The 17,072-nt window shown below is 52.6% G+C and overlaps 7 protein-coding genes across 7 annotated transcripts; 4 read left to right on the top strand and 3 right to left on the bottom strand.

The window, feature by feature from the left end:
* Window positions 1-524: 524 nt before the first annotated feature.
* Window positions 525-2,192, top strand: Aspvir_001590 (uncharacterized protein; the record flags this gene model as incomplete). Its single annotated transcript, XM_043266710.1, has 1 exon — window positions 525-2,192. One exon carries the CDS (start codon window positions 525-527, stop codon window positions 2,190-2,192), a length of 1,668 nt encoding a protein of 555 aa, XP_043122645.1.
* A 641-nt stretch (window positions 2,193-2,833) lies between these two features.
* Aspvir_001591 (PIG-F family protein) lies at window positions 2,834-3,882 on the bottom strand (the record flags this gene model as incomplete). Its single annotated transcript, XM_043266711.1, has 3 exons — window positions 2,834-2,990; window positions 3,055-3,341; window positions 3,448-3,882. 3 exons carry the CDS (start codon window positions 3,880-3,882, stop codon window positions 2,834-2,836), a joined length of 879 nt encoding a protein of 292 aa, XP_043122646.1.
* A 915-nt stretch (window positions 3,883-4,797) lies between these two features.
* Aspvir_001592 (putative Rho GTPase activator (Sac7)) lies at window positions 4,798-7,696 on the bottom strand (the record flags this gene model as incomplete). Its single annotated transcript, XM_043266712.1, has 3 exons — window positions 4,798-7,046; window positions 7,112-7,264; window positions 7,540-7,696. The coding sequence occupies 3 exons, from the start codon at window positions 7,694-7,696 to the stop codon at window positions 4,798-4,800; spliced, it is 2,559 nt and encodes an 852-aa protein (XP_043122647.1).
* Window positions 7,697-9,885: 2,189 nt separating this feature from the next.
* Window positions 9,886-10,345, top strand: tim9 (protein transporter TIM9; the record flags this gene model as incomplete). The annotated part of the gene is made up of 3 exons (XM_043266713.1): window positions 9,886-9,893; window positions 9,968-10,037; window positions 10,151-10,345. 3 exons carry the CDS (start codon window positions 9,886-9,888, stop codon window positions 10,343-10,345), a joined length of 273 nt encoding a protein of 90 aa, XP_043122648.1.
* A 1,333-nt stretch (window positions 10,346-11,678) lies between these two features.
* Window positions 11,679-13,154, top strand: Aspvir_001594 (bifunctional alcohol dehydrogenase/S-(hydroxymethyl)glutathione dehydrogenase; the record flags this gene model as incomplete). Its single annotated transcript, XM_043266714.1, has 5 exons — window positions 11,679-11,699; window positions 11,890-12,004; window positions 12,064-12,199; window positions 12,254-12,891; window positions 12,940-13,154. The coding sequence occupies 5 exons, from the start codon at window positions 11,679-11,681 to the stop codon at window positions 13,152-13,154; spliced, it is 1,125 nt and encodes a 374-aa protein (XP_043122649.1).
* Window positions 13,155-13,716: 562 nt separating this feature from the next.
* Window positions 13,717-14,769, top strand: Aspvir_001595 (putative 1-aminocyclopropane-1-carboxylate deaminase; the record flags this gene model as incomplete). Its single annotated transcript, XM_043266715.1, has 1 exon — window positions 13,717-14,769. The coding sequence occupies one exon, from the start codon at window positions 13,717-13,719 to the stop codon at window positions 14,767-14,769; it is 1,053 nt and encodes a 350-aa protein (XP_043122650.1).
* Window positions 14,770-15,129: 360 nt separating this feature from the next.
* On the bottom strand, window positions 15,130-16,833 carry Aspvir_001596 (inositol-3-phosphate synthase INO1; the record flags this gene model as incomplete). Its single annotated transcript, XM_043266716.1, has 3 exons — window positions 15,130-15,264; window positions 15,313-16,075; window positions 16,127-16,833. The coding sequence occupies 3 exons, from the start codon at window positions 16,831-16,833 to the stop codon at window positions 15,130-15,132; spliced, it is 1,605 nt and encodes a 534-aa protein (XP_043122651.1).
* Window positions 16,834-17,072: the final 239 nt, after the last annotated feature.

Below are 17,072 nucleotides of genomic sequence, written 5' to 3' on the forward strand. Positions count from 1 at the left end.
GGTAGCTTCATTGTCGCTCATTAGATCATCTGGTCACTCCTCTCTTTTATTGTGATCTTCGATTGATGGAAAGCTTGTCATCATCTCATCTGCATTTCTTGTCTCTCGTTGTGGCCCCAACATGGCCTCTTAAGATATCGAACCAATTGCTTACACATTCTTGATACAACTCTAACGTAAGAATCGATCTTGATAAAAACCCCTCGACCGGCTCCCAGCGCTAGCTTTGGTTGTGCTAATGCGGGATACTTTGCTAACCGCCCCTCGTGCTTCCAGGCGCACTCTCCTTGTTTCGACCCGTTGATTCCCTATATTCGAGATACCCCATATGTTCTCAGTCGATATATTCTCACACACTCGCTTCAAATAAGCTTCAAGCTATACTTTCTGCTTGGCAAAGTCCAGTTACACACATACCCTCTGAATACCCGGGTTAATAGCAAAGCATATATCATATCCCCTGCAGTCGCCGATCTCAGTCGCGCTTTGGTTGAATATACTATACACGAAGCATTTGAATGAAGATGGCGGGCTCCAGCTTCAGTACGGAAAGGAGCTCCGTGCAGCTGCGCCGTCGCTCCACTCCAGCACTGGAGTCGTATGAGGGAACCGCTTTACCACAGGTGACTTCCCACCAAATGGTATTGAGCCCCCGTGGACGTCTACGCGGCTCGAAGTCTCCTATTCTAGCGAGCACATTGCGCGGAAATTCCCAAGCAGCAGCACCCTTCCACCATGCCCAAGACACATTGACAAGAGGGCCCAATACGCATCAGCGAACAGGAAGCACTCTGAAGACGGTCATGCGAAAGATCTTCACTCGCAAAAGGCGGAGTGATATTGATGATCTCGACGATGCCGTCTCTGATTCTCCCACTCCACACTCGCAAACACCTCGGTCAAACAAGGATATAGCAGAGATTTCCTTCTTAGAGCTCCAGAGCCCAAATTCACAGACGCCACAGTCGAGCAGCCCTCTTCAACAGGAAGCTGGTGGCTCGCGAGTGCTCGAAACTAGCTCTCATAGCTTTGCACCGGCACTTTCTTGTCGCCGGCGAGCTACACTACCGAGCTTGATTCTGTCCGAAGACGGCCGAAACGCGATGGAGACAGTCTTCAATACGGATAGTGCAAGGTGGAGCCGGGACAGGAGCTCCCATGCGAATAGTGACCAGACGGACCTGCTGCGCCGCGAGGATCTTCGAGTAAAGAGGCGATCACGAAGTGCTGATGCGCTTCGCGCGATGGCACGAGATCACCGAATGTCCCCTATTCAGTGGAGACGACGCAGCACCGAAACAACCTACGTCAATTCATCAGCTTTTTATATGGCTTCCGACAGCGAAATGTCCGACCGGCCTCCTACAAGAACAACCGTTGCTAGTGCACCCGAAACTCCCAGCGAGCGCCCAGTTGGAGGGCCTCAAAAGCAGGAGGAACTGGGGGGCATAACGCCGAACATTGGAGACCTCATGAACTGCATGCAGCATAGCGAAGACATCTCTCTTGAACAGAGACTCACAACATTAGAGGTCAAGTTAATCGACCTTGAGTTTGCCATTGCTCGAATGCAGAATGTCCGCGCTGAACCGTCGCCAGCCGAGGCACCCAAAGAAAATAAAGTCTCTACCCCCACGAAGAGCAGACGACATGTCCGCAACAAGTCATCGGCTCATACCCAGTCCGCCGCCACCGGGGAGCTGAAGAGCGACGAATTCACGCCGGACGGTCGGCCAACCAGCACCGCTACAATACGACCTAGCAAGCTGCAACCATCGCGGACTTTGCAAACACCATCTTCAACCTCGTTAAGCGACTTCAGCGGGATCTCAGTCGAGCAATACAGCGCACTTGTGATGCTCCTGCGAAGGGAGCAGACCGCGCGAAGAAATCTGGAGACTCAGGTTACCAGCCTCAAGGAAGACATTGAGAAACTGCAACGGCTCGCTAACAACTCGATATCCGTGGGCACGATGTACCCAATCCGCAGCCGAGAGTCTCAGGAGCTTGATCGTATGAGGAAAGCATTGGTTCGCTGCCCAGCCGACTCCGTAACCTGCTCGGAAAAGATCGGCTCGCCGTACGAGAGTGAATCCGAAGTGGAGAGTCCTCGGGGCTCTTCCAGGGACGATGTGTTCGGACGACCGAAGTGGCAGTATAACCGGCGCGTTGAACTTGCGCGTATGATATGAACATTCCCCAGCCGCCAATTGTCATCTGGCTTATGGGCTGGCTTTCGGGGCCATAATCAGCTGGATACAACCTCAAGATCTTATTTATCCTCATCTTTAACGTGGCGGAGGCGATCGGCTTCTTGAAAAACATCCATCAATCATTCCACCTGTTTCATTCTTATTGCGCCATTGATACCCTTCCATGGCGTCTGATTTACCAATTGATGCTATCGCAAATCACCTTCTTTCATGCCGATCCAATTTGTTGAACAAGTGGTTCTTGATCGCGGGCCGTCATGACCCTCTTCATATTCATTCACAACCCCATGATGAAAGTCTGTCTTATGATACCACCGTCCTTGGTCTATAACTCTTCTCATACATAGATTATCAATAGATTGAAGGGCATACACAGACTACGGAACTAAAACATAGATTTCAAATCTAGCCCATAACTCTTCTCCTACATAGATTATCAATAGATTGAAGGGCATACACAGACTACGAAACTAAAACATAGATTTCAAATCTAGCCCGTAAGACAAGAGATACAGATCAACACTATTACTACGTACTATCTACAAGAACAATAAAAATCGCCTACAGACGCTAAATGCCTATGCCTCAACCCAGCGCAATATCAAGCCCATTTCCCCGGATCACTCCGTCTTCTTATCCCGAGCTTCATCCTGCTCCGGCATAAACTCAAGCCATTTCCCAAACAACCACGACGACCGACAAACCACAGACCCCACAGCAAACCCGATATACGCACCCGTCAGAATCGTAATAGGAAAAGCCTGCCACGGACGATCCCTATACATCATCAGCATCAACACAACTCCAACCCAGTAACCAAAAGATGGAGAAAAGAACTCACCAATCCAACGGAATCGGCACAGCCCCAAACCAAGCCCCGAGGGCCGTCCCCAGCGCACCGCCCCAGACGGCATCAGCTGGACGCGCAAACGCCCACACCTCGCGCCACACGGCGCCGTCGACACCATGCACGTAGATCAGCGCCGTAGAGGCCAGAAGCGCCATGTGCGCGGCGCAGAGGACCGTCTCGGCATTGTGTGTTGTCAGGGGGGCGCCGAAAATGACGAGTAGGACTGCGAGGACGGGGATCGCGAGGAGGAAGGTGAGGATTAGGGAGAGGAGGGCGGGCTGTCCATCCACAACCACAACCATTAGCATCGGCACCAGCACCAGCACCAGCATTCAAATTTATCATGATCAAAATATGGTTGCGAAAGAGGAGAGAGGCGCATACCGTCAACTTCGCCGACAGATTTGCCGCATGCGACTGGTTCTTCTTCCGGGCGAGCTTCCCCGTTCGAAGTGGGAGCTTCCTTTTCTCTTTCTCTTTGTCCTTCTCTTTCTCATCTCCCTCGCCTACAGGGGAGGCTGGCGGCGAGGACAGCACCGACCCCGCGGGCGGCAGACACACCATCACGTATGTCACCTGCAGCAGGGCCAGGAAGGGGAGTGTATTCAGCATTTCCGCGACGGGATCAGCGACCAGCGCCTCGAAGCGGACGGCCAGGATGGCCAGCAGCGCGGCGGGATGGACGAACGAGTATGTTCGGGCGAGTTGGGTTGGGAGGATATTCACGGGCGGAGCGGAGGGTTTCATGGCTGGAGGGGGAACTGGCGCGGAGGAAGCGGCATTGGCTGCGCGGAGGGGGGAGGGTGGCGCTGAAGTCATGGTGAGGGGACTGATGGGCGCAGGAGCGCCCTTGTGAAGTATTCAAAGGAGCGTGCGAGGACGATGTTGAGACTGAGTGAGGGTTGAAACTTGAGGTAATTGGAGACGATGTTGAATTATTTCGGAGAGTTCGGCGGCGGTGCGGATCCCCTGACTCCTGATTGGCTCGTCCCTTGAGCTATGGCTTGCTTGCCTTGATTGTTAGGTGTCAATGGAGCCGCCTTCATTTTCAGGCACAGAATATCAATTGTTTGAATACTCTTGAAGTCTTGGTAACGAATTCTACGTTGTCCTCCTTTATGGGCACAAAGACACCACTGATTTACAATTTACTAACAGGAAGCGAATCAAGCTTCGAAAAGTGATCTATGTCTTTTGTTTTTCCGTCCTATACCCACACGGATGACAGGTAACACCAGAAGCAAAGCCAACTACACCGTAGCGAGGACGAAAGGAAATCGGGAAAACGTAAATCGTGACGCATGAAACGGCGTAGCAGGAAGGGGATCAAGGGTATGAATGGGACACTCCCACCGAACAAAGACGCGATACACGGTCCCACTCATTCGGTTGGCCTCGAGAACAATCAGACAGCAAAAGAGCTTCAACACCGCTGCTCTAGATAGGCACCTGAACAACATAGCGAGCAAATCAAAAAGAAGGCGTAGAATCGAGGCGAAAACACATTTCTGCAAGCGAACCTATAGCAAGGAGTTCGACACGCATAAAGAAAAGATACACAAGAATAATGGAATGCAGGCCACTTCTGAGCATACCAAAGGAGTGGAAAAGCATTGCAAAAAAAGCATCTGGCTGCGTTACATTCCAAAAAGTGACATAGGGCGAGCAGTGGCTCGCCCCGCGGATCGTTCCGGGGTGCTCAGGGCAATAGGATGCCGAGCCTAACGAGGGCATCTAATTTAGAAGGGGTTCTTTGTTCTGGTCAGGCTGCGCGGCAGCAAGAGCTTCAGTGTGCGATGGGTTGCCAAGATCGGCAGGGACGGTGGCTGATGCTTCCTTGTTCGAGTCAGGATCGGTACGCGACATGACAGGACTCTCTGGAGTGCGGGGTTCCTCCGGGATCGCCGGGGGCAGGCCGGAGCTAGGCATGATTGGGGATACTGGAGAGCGGGTTTGCTCTTCTCTGCTCTCATTTGGCACATCAATTTGCGCAGGTCGACTGCTGATTCTGTCCTTGCCAGCAGGGGACATGGTATGGTTGGACCCGGGTTTCTCAAAATCCGGTTGAGCCGGGCTTCTGGTACGGTCTCTTTCCGAATCTCTCACGCCATCCCGAACCTGCGCAACCTTGGCTTTGAATTTTCCAAACAGGCTCCGCTTCTCGGGCTCTATGCTTTCCTTTGAAGCTGCGATATTGCTTACCTCAGCGTCCAGGCTCAAAGGGTGCTGGGATGGATCGTTGGCGAACTGCTGCAAATCCGACGGCGAGCTCTTGCTGGATTGGTGCCAACTGCCCACTGAGGTCGTGCTGCGCTCAGCGCTGGGATTTGATGCGGAAAGGGGCGGCGATGCGAGACCGAGTCCGATTTGTTCGTTGCTGCGTTTAGACGACCGAGGGAACCTCCAACTCCGTCGGTGCTCCCTGCGGTCCGCTTTCTCGTCCGTCTGATCCAAATCCGAGTGATCTGTGAAGGAGGAGCGAGAGTTCATAGAGGGTGTGCGCGAACCATGCGGTTTCAGCGAATTGTCTGCATTGTGTACGTCGTTCTGCACGCCTGGCGTCTCTTCGCCAGCGTTAGTGGTGGCCTCATCTCCGGGATTTGTCGTGTTAGGGGGTCTAGGGGTCGCCCCTCCGGCTTCACCATCTGCTTCGTGTACCCGTGCACCCGAGGGAACGACGCTCGCAACGGATTCAGATGGCGCTGCCTGTAGTGACAGGGAAGAACTGTGGGCACTCTCGCTGGCACTTCCTGGAATCCGCTTCTTTTTCAGGCGATTTGGCTGCCGGTGTTCCTTAAGCTCACCGTTCTGCGGAGGGGACTTGGTGAAGAAACTGGACAACTTTCGCTCTTTGGTTGGAGTCACGACGGGCGGCGGAGGAGAGGACACCAGGGTCGGTAGAGGGTCTTGGATGACAGGCTTCTCGGCGATGGGCGCGACACCTTCGGCGACCTTTGGCATGGGACCATGGGTCGATGAGTGAATGTAAGTAGTGCCAGTGTCAGCGTTAGATCCCGACGGAGGCGCCGGCGTCGTCTGGCTAGTTTCCTCCCGCGATGTGGGGGCGCGGCTAGATGACCGGGAATTCTGGACAGAAGGGTTGAGACCAGACGGTTGAACACTGGTCGATTCCTGAACCCTGCCATACCTCGCGGAAGATATTGGTGACATCTTAGATGGCAATGTGTTGCTCCGATGGACTCCAACACCACTCAAGGACGTCGGTGTCACTGGTCCAGGAGAGTTGTTTGAATGACGCGAATGCTTCGAGGAGACGGAGACGTTTCTACGCAGATTCTCGTACTTGCGGAAGCTATCCGCGCCGCCGCTCGCGCTGGATACTGAGCGTCTAATGTTGGAAGTCGTCGTCGTCGTCGTCGTTCGGCGAGGAGCACCGCCCTCGACCTCCTTCATGGTCTGTTCATCTGCGGCAGTACCATTCATTCCGAAAAGGAAGTGGTCCTGGTTTTCGATCAGGAAGATCAAAACATCCTGACTCAGCTTGTATTCATCTGGCGACATATCGTGCTGTGGATGAGACAGTAGCCCGGGTTGAAAAATGGCGGAGAGGTTAGCCGATGTCATTCGATTCTGGTCGCACTTGGACGCGAAGACGGCGAGGAGATCAAGGATGTAGAGAAGCAGCTGTTTGTTGAGTGGAGGAAGTTCCCTAATTAATTGCTGGTAGGCCGCGACAGCCTTTGCGTGATCAAAAGCATCCGAATCAGCCGAGGATCCATTTTCCTGAACCTGCATCTGGTACGCGCGTAGCGGCTCGCGAAACCGCTCGTAAAAGTCCAAAGGAACGATCGGTTCTGGAAGTTGATTAAGGTAGCGACGCAGGACATTTGCAGCATCGTGCACAGTGTATCCGGTCCAATCCAGCCCTTTTCCATATCGCTCCGGCGAATCAAAGATTTCTTGCAGATCCTTGATACGTTTCGCAGATCCATTTAAACGGAAAATACCTTCGACGTCCGTTGCTGGAAGTAAAACCGCAATCAGTAGGTCGTTCGCCCGAGCAAAGAAGAAGATCGATTATTCGTACCTTTTTCCTTCAAGAAGACACCACACTTGGCGACGACGATGGGCACATAACCGTAGATGAAGCTCTCGCCATTATCGTTTGTGAGGGAGATTGCGACATTGGCATATTTGATGCTGACATTGAGGGGAACACCGAAGATACCCTGCGGCTTTTCTGTGAGAAAAGGCGGATTAGCCTCACGTAAGAAATAGGTCTCTGCAATAATCCAAGCACTAAGCAAAGCAGCTTTCTGTATACGCTTGTAGCAATTGCACGCAGAATGGATGTAGCAAGCATAACAAAAACAGGGCTAGTGGTCAAGTTGTTGAACTGGAGGAAAGGTGTCGCATAGGCCAGGAGCGCTTGTTCGCAACCGAGGTCGCCCAACTCAGGCAACTCAGAAACCAGCGCCCCCAACAGACAAGGGCTTTTTCCTTCCAAGAACGTACCTTTGACATCCTCTTTCCTCGTGTTACGTTTGAACTGCCTCCACCAAGATGCCAGGTCTCGCTTTGATGGTGGAGAGGTCGCGATTCCGTCATGTTTCGCAGAGGGTGGGAGTGGGTGGATCGGCTCAGTGCCAGGCTGCGACTTGCCTGTCACCATGATGTCGAAAGTCCTCGAGAAATGAGTTGGTGCGAAATCAATAGGGACTCTTGTTCGAAAGAGAACGTCTGGGGTAAGTGATAAAATCGAGTCCTTCGTCACCGCCCTCGTGTTTTCGCAGGAATCCCGAGGCTGGGACTGATCCCAAAATAGCACGAGGACTAGTCAACCAGCGGGAGAAAGAGCCGCGCGCCGTCCGCAACGCCCACAGCGGATCGACGAAGGAGATGGTCAGTTAATAATGCGGGGAAATCCAGCTCGATGAGTCCCGTGGATGCCTCGATGATAAATGCGACCGAGTGGCGATGAGATGGAGCTGGAATGTTGAGGACGGGAGTATGGAGGAAAGAAGGAGGAAGAGGGCGGGAAAAAAAGTGGTCAAGTCGGAGGGGTTAAGGGTAAGGTGGATGGAAGAAAGGGTGATTGGAGAGGCACAAGGGACGGCTACTCTCTTCAGGCTGACAGTGGCTTCAGGCTCCTCTGGGGAACTTTGGAAAGGGAGGGGAAGAACCAATCCCTTAGAGAAGGTCTCAGTTCAAGGGAGTGAGAACTAAATGGAGACAGGGGTGGGTTTTGCATTCAATAATCAGTTAGAACGCCTGAAAGAGAGGAGGAGTAGAGAAAGGATTGGCGGAACACCACGAAGGAGATGGCGATGGAGGAGGATGAGGGGCGTTGATGGGCTGAACCGATGATTATTTCTATTATTACTATGACCATGACCGCTGAGGTAAGGTTAGAGGATAATTTTCTCGACGAGTGATCGACTACCATCTACGGAGTACATACATAATGACTAGACAGGTACCTTACAGGGCGCTATGTAATGATTTGCTTATTGCTATATGAGTGCAGAACCAAGGAACCAGCAGCTCTGGAAGTTTGGAGTCCTGCTTGTCTTAGTTGTCTAGACTATCGAAAAAGCCGATGGGACGCTGACGATTCTCCGCCCACAGTGGCAGGGACGGCTAGTTTCGACTAAGTAAAAGGTAGCACCAGACTAAGGTAGTAGATAGTAGACGGTTAGGTAAGTCTTCTGGAAGGGAAAATCTAATAAGAGAGTCCCCCCCCTCCCCTAAGCAATCGAGACCCTTGGGACAAGATGGCCTAGTCGCCAGGCCCTAAACACAAAGAAAGGCACACCACATAGCTAAGAATGATATAATGACGATGAACAGAACAGGCACTTCATTACTCTGTAGACCAGATAGATGACATACCGAACTGTTCCAAGGCTAACAGGGGGTACACGCCACAGATGTAAGCTCAATATATCTGCTAATTGAACTATATTGAAGACAGTCGGAGTCTGCCGCGGTACAGTCAATAATAATCTACGGATAAATTCAGATAGGTAATGCATGAAGCCACTGATCCACCAAAACCACTCAGAAGCTAATGCCAGTATGCCACATAAGCAACTGTGGCCAGAAGGGGCATCAGAAACTTTTTGCAATAAGGAAAACCTCCTATCGGAAACTAGCTGCTAAACCCATAGATAATTCAAGCCAGAGCAAAGAGATCATTCATCCCATTGATTATTAGCTAGCTGTGACCACTTAGGTACATACCGTACCTCTCTAGTAAGGTATGTATGGGTGGTGATCCTGGTGGGGTTGGCAATGTAGCAAGGCTGACGACCATGGTTCCGTCCATGCCACAATTTCACATCAGCCAGGCTGTCCAGGATCTCCAGGGCCCAACTTCTGGCTGGTGGCGGCGTTCTTTTTTTAAGTTGGATGCTGGGCTTTCCTAACGTGGTTAGACTCATTGGTTGTAGAGCAGGTCGGTTGGTGACATTTCGGGTGTGGATGAGCTTTCTTCCGTTGTATAACCGCGGCAGGGAGCTGAATGGCACTGATTAGGCGTGGTTCTCAATAAGAGCTCATGAAACTGGTGTACTGATAGCTGCGATGAACCTTCAGTTGACCAAAGCTAGTAAATTGTCAGATCCACGCTTAAAGTCCGCACAATGAGGCATTATCTCCGTAATCCAGTCATACACTGACTGTAATCGATTGAGGTCACATGAGCTCATCAAGTATCACGTGATGGTAAAACAGTAGCTTCTGCAGGTTCAAAGGTCATCGGAGTGCCGGTGCATCAAATATTATCGTGCTTGATCGAAACATCAACGGCCACATTTTTCTCTTGCTTTGTCTTTTAAGCTACATCTAGATCACATCACAATGGACGGGTAAGTACTTTTTGCCCACGAAGTGTTTACCAAGCACTTTTTGTATTCGTGCGCTAAACCAACTGGGACAACAGACTTACAGCCGCGGAACAGCGAGAGCTCGCTTCTCGCATGGAAAAGAAGCAACTGAAGGAGTTTATGACTGTATGTTCTTATCTGTCGCCTTGACCGGGTCGCCCAACGTGTCCTACCCAGTGCCCAATATCTTCGACCCATCGACCGGCGAGGCCTGCTTCTGACTGTTTTCCGCCATACAGATGTACTCCAAGCTCGTCCAGCGCTGCTTCGACAACTGCGTCAACGACTTCACCACCAAGTCACTCATCTCCCGTGAAGAAGGCTGCGTCATGCGCTGTGTGGACAAATATATGAAGGCTTCCGGCCGCTTGAACGAGCGCTTCCAGGAGCAGAACGCTGCTATGATGCAGGGCGGACCGATGCCTGGCCGGTAATCTACCGTGGTCTTGTCTCTTCTCTTCATATGGTGTATAAAATGCGTTGGGTTCTATTTCACAGCCCTGGGGCATGATCGTCTTCTGCTCAATGAATGGGCATCTGGGCTGGTTCCTGCATGAAAGCGGTGGAGAATCCTCCGTGAAGGGCTATAATGGGAGGTATCATCTTGGGCTTGCTTTCATCTGTGTAACATGTACCATATAGCATATTCCTACTTTCGTGACTCGTGAGACGGTAGCCCTTGGTGGGTAGATGGCCCGTCACATTGTCCAATGCAGAAAAAATGAAGGCACTGAAGCCGCAAAACTCGGAGCCCTTTGAGTCGGTCTACTTTCATAGGTATCTGGCTGGGCATATGTAACTCGGTGTGACGCACTCTTATCAAAGAATGCGAGCCGGATGCAAGGATAGGGTTGGGAAAAAATCTCCAACTTGGGTGATTGTGTTTATCAATACGATCTAGTTTCGTCCGAGGATCGAAACTTATCGGTCGATTTGTGTCAAAGCTGTGAGATTAGTCAATTCATTTGAACGATAAACGCAGCATTCTATTGGCATCTATCTGCCCGATTTTTCTCCTGGTAGCGATCTGGCCTCGTAGGCTCGTAGCTGGTGACGGTCTTGGCGGGACACGGACCAAATGTCGCCCGGAAAACATTACCCTTTTCGACACTTCTCTCTCATCATAGCTCAGGCTGACTGAGATAACAGGCCGAACTCGGCCTCGAGCTCGAGATCTGGCTGTATAGAGGTTGTCAAGCCAGGATAATATTGCTCAGTGGTTAACTGTGGTTAACAGAGAGTATAGACATGTTGTTGAGTTGGCTCTGCAGCTCATATTCCCTAGAGGTTGATTGCATCATAGTAATGAACAGTCTATCTGTACAATGAAGCTGGATCAACTGTAGCAACAGAACATCACAACATCAATTGGAGAATGCGGAGACATGAGGGGATTATATGCAGTTCTGGCCTGTTACTACTACTATTATTATTAAAGATCCACCTGTCGTGATCCAAATCTCAAAGGAAGAGGAGTCATAACCCAGAGTACGAGACTGCCAACCCAAGAGTTTCCCGTCGGCATTCTGTTCTAAGCATCGCTACCCCTCACCCCACCGTCATCCCCTCCCCCTCGTCGAATTTTGATCTCCTCAGAAGACCAAAGATCCACTTCCTGATCGACTCGTCTCGAGAAACGTGGTTCCTTATAATCCGGGTTGCACGCTTATCGCCTTCCTCCAGAAAGACATTTCTTTACTTCACGTTTCCTGCGCTCCTCTTCCGCAGAGTTCCCGTACCATCCGCACTCCGATACCCGTTGACATCATGGCCGACACTGTTGGAAAGGTGAGTCGATGTCGGCACTATACCATCAAATTGATTGTCTTGTCGTGAGAAGTGGCTGCTGACTGGACTTTTAGACCATCACCTGCAAGGTACGACCATTGAGCTACTGCACCCTTCCGGAATCCAGCTTGACTAGGTTATATTGCGATACTTCCACGCACACAAGCTAAATCATACATCGGAAATGTAGGCTGCCGTTGCATGGGGCGCTGGCGAGCCTCTCTCGATTGAGGATGTCGAGGTTGCACCTCCCAAGGCTCACGAAGTCCGTATCCAGGTTCTGCACACTGGTGTCTGCCACACAGGTTGGTCCTCCTAGCTTGGGAAAAACCAGAAAAGGGTGACGACGGCTAATCGGCTTCAGATGCCTACACACTGTCTGGAAAGGACCCCGAGGGCGCTTTTCCCGTCATTCTCGGACACGAGGGTGCTGGTATTGTTGAGTCGGTAGGAGAGGGTGTCACCTCGGTGAAGCCCGGTGACTATGTCATTGCTCTTTAGTACGTTCCAGCGATGAACCTGCCGAGGAATATCCAGCTAACGCCGGTATGAAGCACCCCCGAGTGCCGCGAGTGCAAGTTCTGCAAGTCCGGCAAGACCAACCTCTGCGGCAAGATCCGTGCCACACAGGGCAAGGGTGTGATGCCCGACGGTACTTCGCGGTTCAAGGCCCGTGGCAAGGACCTGTTGCACTTCATGGGCACCTCCACCTTCTCCCAGTACACAGTTGTTGCTGATATCTCTGTTGTCGCTGTCACACCCAAGATCCCTACTGACCGGTCCTGCCTGCTCGGTTGTGGTATTACCACCGGCTACGGTGCGGCCGTTGTCACCGCCAAGGTGGAGGAGGGTTCGAATGTGGCCGTCTTTGGGGCTGGCTGTGTCGGTCTTTCCGTCATCCAGGGTGCTGTCAAGAACAAGGCGGGCAAGATCATTGCCGTCGATGTCAACGACAGCAAGGAGGCGTGGGCTCGCAAGTTTGGTGCCACCGACTTTGTCAACCCCACCAAGCTCAACGGCAAGACCATCCAGGAGCAGCTCATTGAGATGACCGACGGTGGTTGCGACTACACCTTCGACTGCACCGGTAACGTCGGTGTTATGCGTGCCGCCCTTGAAGCCTGCCACAAGGGTTGGGGCGAGAGTATCATCATTGGTGTTGCTGCTGCTGGCCAGGAGATTTCTACCAGACGTAAGTGTGTGCCCTATTTTTTGAATTCAATGTACTCACAGTCAATAGCATTCCAACTCGTTACTGGCCGTGTGTGGAAAGGATGCGCGTTCGGTGGCATCAAGGGTCGTACGCAGCTGCCCGGTCTGGTCGACGACTACCTGGACGGCAAGCTCAAGGTGGACGAATTCATCACCCATCGTGAGCCACTCTCCAAGATCAACACTGCCTTTGAGCAGATGAAGCAGGGTGACTGCATCCGCTGCGTTGTCGACATGTCGTAGAGGGTTATGTTTCCTTGATATGTAAAATCAGATACAGAACGACTGACGATCTATGGCGTATCAATATACCATTTTTATTTTATTTCACTGTATGAATTCGATGCAATTCGCACAGATAAATGAGATAGCCAACGGCGTACGCCGCGACTACTTGTACGTTTCTACTACTCGCAAGGTCCTCACTGCAGTGTGTATCCGTCAGTGACCGAGAACCTTGCTGAGCCTTGATCCTTACGACTAGTATCTGCCCCTGACAGAAGATGCGCAACTTCTCCACCAGACATTCCCATCTGCTCGACCCCGCATCGCTATCATGCCTAGTCTACCCCGTAACTCTAACGGCAATGGCACTATCATATCAGCGGACAACGTCCGACCCGCGTCTCCAAATTGGAGAATGAACGAAGGATGCATACTGATAAGCACCCGCGTTAGAGACTCCCAGACGCGCCGTCTCAGTGACACGAGGCAGTTGAGACACTGAGCTGAAGTATAAGAGGGGCAGCTACTGCCCTTCCAGCACTTCTACAACATCAACCACCAGCCAACCACCAAAAGCAAGATGGCCATGGAAATCCCCCTCCCGGAACCCTTCGCCTCCATCCCCCGCTACACCCTCACCCTGGGCCCCTCCCCCATCCACCCGCTCCCCAACACCTCCGCAGACCTACACACCCCCATCTACGCCAAGCGCGAGGACCTCAACTCCGCCCTCGCCTACGGCGGCAACAAAACCCGCAAACTCGAGTACCTGCTCGCCGACGCCCTCGCCGCAGACGCCACAACCCTCGTCTCCATCGGCGGCGTCCAATCCAACCACACCCGCCAGGTCGCCGCCGCCGCCGCCCGCGCCGGCCTCACCGCCCGTCTCGTCCAGGAGCGCTGGGTCGAGTGGTCGGACGCCGGCTACGACAAGGTAGGCAACATCCAGCTGTCGCGGCTGATGGGCGCCGACGTGCGGCTGCACCCCGCCGGCTTCGGGATCGAGCACAAAGAAAGCCTGCGGCAGCTGATGGCGGAGTGCGAGGCGCGCGGCGAGCGCGCGTACTATATCCCCGCGGGCGCGTCGGACCACCCGCTCGGCGGGCTGGGGTTTGCGCGGTGGGCGTTTGAGGTGCGGGCGCAGGAGCGGGAGATGGGGGTGTTCTTCGATGTGGTGGTTGTGTGTGCGGTGACGGGGAGTACGTTTGCGGGGATGATTGCGGGCTTCAAGTTGCTGGAGCGGATGGAGCCTGGCGAGCGCAAGCGGCGGGTTATTGGGATTGATGCGTCGGCGAAGCCGGCGGAGACGAGGGCGCAGGTGCTGCGGATTGCGAAGAATACGGCTGCGAAGATCGGGCTGAAGGAGGAGGATATCTCCGAGGAGGATGTGGTTCTTGATGAGAATTACCATGAGGGGATTTACGGGGTGCCTGGCGAGGGGACCATCAAGGCTATGGAGTATGCGGCGAGCAAGGATGCGTTCATCACGGACCCTGTGTATGAAGGGAAGAGCTTCGCGGGGTTGATTGATTTGGCGAAGAAGGGCGAGTTCGCGGGGAAGACTGTGCTCTACGCGCATCTCGGGGGGCAGCCGGCTTTGAATGCGTATAGCGAGATTGGTACGGCAAAGTAGTGCGTCGGCACTGATCACATGGACTATAAATGTATTGAGTTGAGACATGTATACAGTTGATGAGTCGATATATCTGTCATATTATCTGGTTTAAACCGCGAGTTGAGTGCGGTTATTTCAGAATCTACTAGATGCATTCATGATAGACGAGTTGTCACCATGCCTGTCTCCTCTCTAAGTCCTACATGTGTTGGGCTGGCAAGAGTTCGACAATATCAGTGCGCTTTCTAGACATGACCATAATACAATGCACGAGCGAACAGTAAGTACGATGATTGAATTCATGTTAATGAGTGGCTATAGTTGGCTATTGATAGACTATTAAAGGCAGATGCGATATTAATCCTCCAAGGAGTCCTGCTAGAAGAGCTTGTGCTCCAGGGTCATCTCAGAGTCAGGCTGGAGACCAACACAGGCCCGGAAGATGTTGGTCAGAGCAGAGCGCTGCTTGGCGAGAGCATTGACAACAGGGGTGCCAGGAGGAGTCAGAGGAGCCTGTAATCCATTAGTCTATGCGCGCAGAAAGATACTAAGGATAAATACCTTGAGCATGTAGCTCAGGACGCTGAGAACACTGTGGAATCCCTTGTACTCGGCGTCGTCAGCCGACTTCCAGGTGATACGAGTCATCATCTCGGCAATGACAACCAGGTCGATGATCAGAGGGGAAGCAAGCAGAGAGTCCTCGCAGATGTTGAACAAACTGATGGTCTGGTGGCCACCCATGAAGATCTCGGCGTAGTACTCATCCAGAGCACGCTTGTTGTCACCGACAGCGGGCATGTACTTGATGACAACAGTGTGGTCGGGGTGTTCGCCCTCCTCGTACAGGATGTGGTTGGCCGCGACCATGTCATCAACGACATTGGACTTGGAGATCTCCTTGGAACGGAACTGCTTCTGAGAGCTCAAGTTCTTACCGTCGTTGTTACCCAAGTGGTTGTAGCTGGCTATCGAGGTGAGCTTGATACCCGCGTTGATCAAAAAGTCAACCAGAGCAGACTTCATCTTGGTCTGGCCAGACTTGAAGTCGTCACCACCAATGAAGGCACCGTGCTTCTCAGCAAGCTGAATGGCACCGGGGACGAAGGTGTTCTGGGGCGATCCGTTGATGAAAGGAACGTTGTCCAAGATACAAGCCACCGCAAAAACGGTAGAAGGAGAGACCTCCAGGTGGCCGGCCTTGATGGCGTTCAGCAGGTTGTCTGCGGTATCGTTGACACCGGGGATGATATCAGCGTAGCGCTCAGTGTTGGCAGTCCACATGACAATGACCTTGTCCAGGCCGTTCTGAGCCTTGAAGTCACTATTGACTTTATTAGCATCTTATATTACCGGATCAGTTGGTTGCACTCACCGCATGTCCTTCTGGATACGCTCGACATGAGCCCAGCAGGCCTTGTCGCCCTCGATGAGATTGTCTGCACGGTCTTCCTGGTTGGCAGCAATGAAATCGGGGTAGTAGATACTGGGCAAGGGCTTCATCTCGGCCATCTCCTTACGGACCAGCTGCTTGAGGGATGGCTCAAGAACCTGCGCCCGATCCATGGCATCGGCAAGGTTCATGCTGCTGATGTCCCAACCGCCAATGGCAAGATCATTGGGGTGGACCATCGGGAGCATGTCATGGAACGGAATGTTGATCTCCTCACCCGTCTTGGAATCGGTACCTAGCTTGACGGTGGAGCTCATGACAACGGAGCCGTAGTAGTTGGCAGCGCGCTCGCCTTCGCGGGTCTCCCAGACGAGACGGCGGCGGTTCGCAAGGATACCAGCAGTCACCGTGGTGCCGTTGTTTCCACCCCAACCGACCAGCATCATACCGACCTTGCCGACCTTGCGGTCAACCTTGAACTGGAAGTTGGTCACCTTGGGAGTGGCGACCATCTTACCGTCGGCATTGCGAGTAATGTCCGCGGTGTGGTAAGCATACTGACTCTTGATCTCGTTGTCAGTGTACTCAACGTTGGGCGAGTCGACGGTGAAAAGAGGAGCGGTGGTGGTACGACCCGACCCGTTCACGGCGCCATTGGCAGCAGCATCCGAGTTTGCGTGGGGAGCCATTGCGTTAATACTTGCTAAAGCTCGAGTGATTTATTGGATGTATAGTGAACTATCCGGTGCTCCGCCACGAGAGGATGAGCGCCGGCCGTTGAACGGGTGGTGACGCCTAAAGTCAAATCATGTCAGCTGGGATCAATTGTGATGTTATGCACTCGCGAGTCGAGGAAGGAAGGCTCAATTGAGCTTCCTGACCTTGAGACGGGGAATGGTTCTGGACATGACGCAGTACTTACGAGTTG

The sequence above is a fragment of the Aspergillus viridinutans genome (assembly GCF_018404265.1).
Source record: "Aspergillus viridinutans IFM 47045 DNA, scaffold_1, whole genome shotgun sequence".
In the NCBI taxonomy this organism is placed as follows: domain Eukaryota; kingdom Fungi; phylum Ascomycota; class Eurotiomycetes; order Eurotiales; family Aspergillaceae; genus Aspergillus; species Aspergillus viridinutans.